The 6,000-nt window shown below is 36.2% G+C and overlaps 1 protein-coding gene across 9 annotated transcripts in view; it reads right to left on the bottom strand.

Annotated features, from left to right (window-relative positions):
• Positions 1-2,709: 2,709 nt before the first annotated feature.
• Positions 2,710-6,000, bottom strand: part of RANBP2 (RAN binding protein 2) — a 74,122-nt gene continuing 70,831 nt past the window's right edge. For all 9 annotated transcript variants that reach the window (XM_036257156.1, XM_036257152.1, XM_036257158.1 and 6 more), the window contains 4 exons: positions 5,173-5,318; positions 4,246-4,519; positions 3,803-4,140; positions 2,710-3,222 (listed from right to left, as the gene is read on the bottom strand). In XM_036257156.1, coding sequence (XP_036113049.1) covers positions 2,917-3,222; positions 3,803-4,140; positions 4,246-4,519; positions 5,173-5,318 — 1,064 coding nt within the window. In that variant the 3' untranslated portion in view covers positions 2,710-2,916. The remainder of the gene's footprint in view (positions 3,223-3,802; positions 4,141-4,245; positions 4,520-5,172; positions 5,319-6,000) is intronic.

Genomic DNA, 6,000 nt, shown 5'->3' with positions numbered 1-6,000 from the left:
GCGTTGAAACTCGCGGCGGGACGCGCAGGAGCAGCGCTCGCTCGGCGGAAGTGCGTCATGACGCACGACACGGCCCGCCCCGTGCGGCGCGAGGGGCGCCAGGGCACCTGAGACGCGTGTTTGACGACCGCCGCCTCCCTGTGCTAGAAGCATCCTAGGGTTACGTTTACTAGTTGCTTTATTAGTCTTATTTGGGCTGCTACATGGTGTTTAATCTTTTCGGTTTCTTGCTACTTGTTTTCCTCTGTTGTGTCCACTTAAGACTGCACTTAGTGGGCGTGACGCGCACCCTCTCTTGGAGCCGCGGCCTCAGGGCTCCAGGGCCGGAAGGGTCGCCGCCTGGTAACCCCGTGCGCCTGGCGTGGGGGCGGGGATGCGTGCGACACCTGTGCACAGGCCGGCCTCACCAGCGTGGTCCCACCTGACGGGTGGACCCTGGCCTGGGGCACACCTGACGCACACAGCGTGCGTGTGGACAGGTGGGGGCCTTGACTGACTGTAATAAAGGAGGGGAAAATCAAGACTAGATCGACTACAAAGCATAGCTGTTTTCAAGAATTACCACTGCATTGGCCTATTGGCGTTTCCTATGCGGAGTTAACAGGTTTTTAAAATTTATCTCTATTATTTAAAGTATTACTAATATCCCTCCTCTTTGCCCCGTTTGTCGGTCTGTGACGGGGTATTGGGCAGTATTGGCATGTTCAAGTACGTTATGAGCATGCACACTTTTTTTTAACAGCTTTCCCCAGTGCCCAGAACAGTGCCTGTCATTTAGTGGGTGTTCAGTATTTACTGGCATAGCATATCAATCTAAATCACAGAATAACTGAGCTGAACGACTAAATAACCACTTAATTTCTTATACAACTACACTAATATAATCCTTTACTTTTCTAAATTGTATTCAACAGCATGTCTGGACGAACAATTCCCAGAGTCTCTGAGTTATCGTTAAATTTCCTCAAGTGCCAAAATGTTTATAAAATCAGTATTTTAATAGTTATCTGAATAGTATTTAAACCAATAAGTTTTTGCCAAGTATTACTATAGTATACAAATAGTTTCTTTACAGTCTATCTCTAAAGAGAATATGAGCCAATATAAAATCAAACCAGTTTAAAAAAAACATAATGTGGGTTTATAACATATCAAGCAATTAAATAACAAAGAAATCACAGTCCTTTGCCTCAAGCCACTTTTAAGCATATTGGAATACTAATACTAAAAAAGTCAGTTTACTAGTCACTTTTATAAAACTTTTGGTCAAAGTATTAATTTTTAAAGTTTTAATTCAAAATTGGAATGCTTTAGGATACCACTGATTTCTCTAAAAAAAATCTCTAAACTACACTTGCCTATATCTGCATGTTATTCTAAAATAACAAAGGTATCAATTGTGCCAAATGCATAATTCAATACATTTTATAGCACTTTATACTACATTAAGTTCCAAAGAAGCTGATTTTAACTATTAAATGTGCAAACATGAGTCCATGGTTCTCTTTTAAGATACATGCAGTTCAGATGATACGGGGTATCAACCTAGGTGTATGGCCAGGTGATGGTATGGTATTCCATCACTCATTATTCATACAAACCACACATGACATCCCTATCCGCCTTTACTTGGTGGTTGAACAGGTACTTATTATAGGATAGACTATTTCCAAGTCCCTGACCAAGAGAGTTAGCCCCACTGTCTTTTACTAAATGAGGTGATTTCACTGGGAAGAACCCAGAGGGCAGGAGGACTACACAATTTTGTGTACTAACCAGCTTCTTTGTAGTTCTACATTGAGTAGGCTGATGAGAACAAACCCCCTTTTTAACAGCGTGATTAACTTCTGACACTAACCATTTTCCAAATAAATTTTCAGTGTGTATCAATTTTGAAAAAAGTCACTTCCTTGGGAGCTCTGGAAATTAGGTGGCATTTGGACTTTACAGACCTTTAATTGTCCTCCTTATTTTGGTTCTAGAATGAACAAACAATTATATGCACAAGTAATAAAATGTTTAAATATCATGGCTGTTAAAAATTGTCACTTTATTTTTGCTACAAAATTCACCAGAAAAAGGTACTGCAACAATCTAGTATAGAGCAAATATTTAACCAAAGAACATGGTATAGATTTTTTAAAAATATTCATACTTTATCACAATAACTGCAAGGAAAAATTCAAGTTCAATCAGAACCAAGCTGCAGTTTGAGGTAGTAGAAACAGGTAACAGAAAAGTTTTTTAAAAATCTAAGGAAATACTCAACTTGTTTAAAATGTAAAAATTAACACCTTTGAAAGGGCACATGAAGCTACATATCATTTTAAGAAAAGAAGGTCCTCCACTTAGAAGTTAATTACTTATCCAGGAGGTGCAAGGATGATGAAGAGCACTTTGGTTAAGTCTCTACGCTCTGGGCTCTGCCCATTCATAAGTGAGTCTCAATGCATAAACGAGAACACCAATAGTTAAAATTACCAAATATATTTTTAAATCTAAAATTAAAATTATCCAAGTTTTGGTCCCTTTTTTCAAACAGTAAATATATCCATGCAGGAAGTCCAATATCTTAAAAGAAATTAAAATTAAATTGCTTATATAATATTTCTTCAATAGTATGAGAAGGTCTATTGTTTTAACAAGATTAGTATTATTCCATTTTAATACAGATATGTCAGGAGTACATAAACACAAGTACACCTGAAATAAACCAGTGTTTAAACTTTTATTTCACACCATGCAAAGTCAATTATAACACATTAAAAAGTGACAACAGCTATAAGCTGCAATTTTACATTTATACATTGGAAACGTCCATTTTCAAAAGCTGAACATAATTACCATATTGTCGTAACAGCTAAGCTTCAATTCAACTGTTTATACAGATAAAATTTACTATGAAAAACAATGATTTTATATCTGTCCACATTCTGTGACACTAATTCTTCGACTAACAGACCCACTAGGAGAACCAAATGATTCAATCTTTTTCACAGTATCCATGCCATCCTTAACACACCCAAATACTACATGCTTCAAGTCCAAATGCTCTGCTTTTCTCAGTGTTATAAAAAATTGAGAATTATTGGTATTCCGGCCTCGATTAGCCATTGATAGTAAGCCAGGACCAGTATGTTTCACATCAAAATTTTCATCTTCAAATTTATCTCCATAAATGGACCGTCCTCCTGTTCCATCATGTTTGGTGATATCTCCACCCTGAAAAAATTTTTGATTAATAGGAATCCTGAATAAAATGTTAACATACACACAGAGCTAACTAACCATTATGGGATAAGTCCTAAATACCCAGCTTGCCTAAAAATGTGCTTTAACATCCAATGTGCAGGTTCGATCTCCAGCCCCAGTCTGGATCATGCAGGAGGCAACCAATCCATGTGTCTCTCTCACATTGATATATATATATCTCTCTTCCTCCCTCCCTTCCACTCTATCTAAAATCAGTGGAAGAATATCCACAGGTGAGGATTAACAAAAAATAATAATTAAAAAAAAAGAAAATGTGGTTTGAAAACTAATATCCATTTTTGAAAGAAGACAAAAATAACAAGAGGTCTTTTTCCCACCCTCAATTTAAGAGCAGATTTAAAGATATTAGACATTTCAACTGTTTTAGCTTGAAAGTTTTTGTGGGGGCAGTATATACAGGGGTGGTAACACTACCTAATGTGTGGAAAAGCTAAAAAAATCTTAATTACAAGCGAGGAGAAACACTCAAATTTCCCAATTAGTGTGGTATGCTTTTCTAGAATTCAGTTGTCATCCAGTCAGTACTTACTTGGCAAATGAAATCTGGAATCACTCTGTGAAAAATGGAGTTCTTAAAACCAAAACCCTTCTCTCCAGTGCACAGTGCTCTGAAGTTCTCAGCAGTTTGAGGAACAATGTTTGAAAATAATTCCATGGTTATACGTCCTAGAGGTTCATCATCTGCACAGACATCAAAAAACACCACAGGATTTGTCTCCTTTGATAAGTCTGCTGCTGTCAGTGATACCTGTTCCTTCTGGAGTTTCAATAAATTCTGTTGACATTCTTCAAATTTTTTCTTAAAACAATCAGCCATTTCTTTAGTTTTAAATCTCACTGCAAGCTGCTCCACTTTGGCTTCTCCATCTATTAAACAACAAAACAACACAATTACCTCAGCATCAAAATACTGTATATTTCCTATGGATTTTAGCAAAGTCCAAAAAAATGAAAAGTAGCATTTGAATGTACCAGCATAATCCGAGGCAGTCCAAACTAAAGCATTGTTCGAAACATTCAAGGGCTTTAACTCCATGGTTTTGGTGATAACGTGGTTTGCACACACTTTAAAGACTTGGTCTCTTCTCATTAGGATCCGATAGTAATTCTTCAGTGTATGCCAAAGAATCTTAATGTCTCCAACACCACGCTCCTTCCACTGACTGACATCTCGATCCCATCTATAAAGTTTGGCTCTCTCTTTAAATAAAATTTCCTCATCTTCTTCTCCAGATTTTACTTCTACCTATGATAGATGAAAAATAAGCTGCTGCTCATAACATATTCCACAACAAATTCCAAAGATACAAATTTCTTAAAATACCGTCTTTGTAAGGATATTAATGCGCTCTGAACTGTACTATCGAAACAAACGGTAATAGCCTAGGGCTAGGAACACATCTGATTTGGATGAGGCAGTACAGACCTGATTTGTCATTAAATATTTTTTTCTTATGTAGTCTTCTTCCCCTTTTGAAAATTACATACATTCTTTTATAAGACAAAAGAGGTTTCAAAAAGTTCTTCACAAGAAGTATTACTACTTAAGGTTTAAAACTGACAAAGTCGTTTGTCTAAAACAACATTCTTGTCTAGAAAAAGTAGTTTATTTTTACTGATAGGACTTTAGCTAGCAGAATTACGTTATGAAAACAAACATATTTTAACATACGAAAAAATTTAGTTCTTTCCAATAATTTTATATATAATATGCCAAACATTTATATTTTGACAAAGAGGACAATTTACACTTAAAGGTTGAACTAATAAACAAAAAGCTTCCATTTTAAATTATAAATATTCAGAAAGAAATGCAAGCAAAACTAGCCCTACAAATCAAGTTTGAGACCTAAAATGTGAAGTAAGTTATTAGTAAGATTTTCATCTTTTAATATTTACCTCTGGTAATGACACTATTGGTTCGAAATGGATATCTTCATTATAAACTACTTCTTCATCACTACCATCTTCTTCTTCGCCAACTTTACTGGTTGACTGTGTTCCAAATACAGTTGCTCCAGTATTTGCCCACTGGAAATTTTTATCTGATGAATAAATCAGGATATTTAAACAGTGATATCTATTTTTATAAACTTTTAATCCTCCAGTTAGATTATTTCATCAACGCATCAAATTTCCAATTATGTGACATATACTTCTAGTTAAAAAATATTTTAAATTGTACTATTCTGTCAAGTTCAACTCATGCAGTGAGTTCACAGTACATTTAGTACTGTTTATGCCTGGAGATATAAAGATAAGATCATTTTACCTTTTGGTAAACTTCACACTAAACCACATAAGAACTTTCAGTCAAGAAATAGGTTCTTAAAAGTGCATACCTTGGAATTCTCAAACCTCAGCTCAGCTCCAAAGGTAGTTTATTTCATAAAACATTTTATCACATAAGAAAAATAACTTTGAACCTAATAATGTACTCAAAGAGGCCAAATCTGCTACTTCCAAATTATCCAAAGCAGCATAAATATGTATTTATAACTTCTCTACTTCAACTTCCTCCTGAAGTAACTAGTGTTGGAGCTTAGACTTCTTTGCCAGGCCTTGGGAGAAGCTCACTGACTCCACTGTCCTCGGTGAATACTGGACTATGCGGGGGTGAGAAGCCTCCTCCTATTGCCATGCAGAAAAACAAAGACTGTTACTCCCCCTCATACCTTGGAGAAGGTGAAAACTAAGGTTCCTTCATCATTCTCTCAACTGAGATGA

The sequence above is a fragment of the Molossus molossus genome, unplaced genomic scaffold (assembly GCF_014108415.1).
Source record: "Molossus molossus isolate mMolMol1 unplaced genomic scaffold, mMolMol1.p scaffold_m16_p_12, whole genome shotgun sequence".
In the NCBI taxonomy this organism is placed as follows: domain Eukaryota; kingdom Metazoa; phylum Chordata; class Mammalia; order Chiroptera; family Molossidae; genus Molossus; species Molossus molossus.
This window is presented reverse-complemented; position numbering and strand designations above follow the sequence as displayed.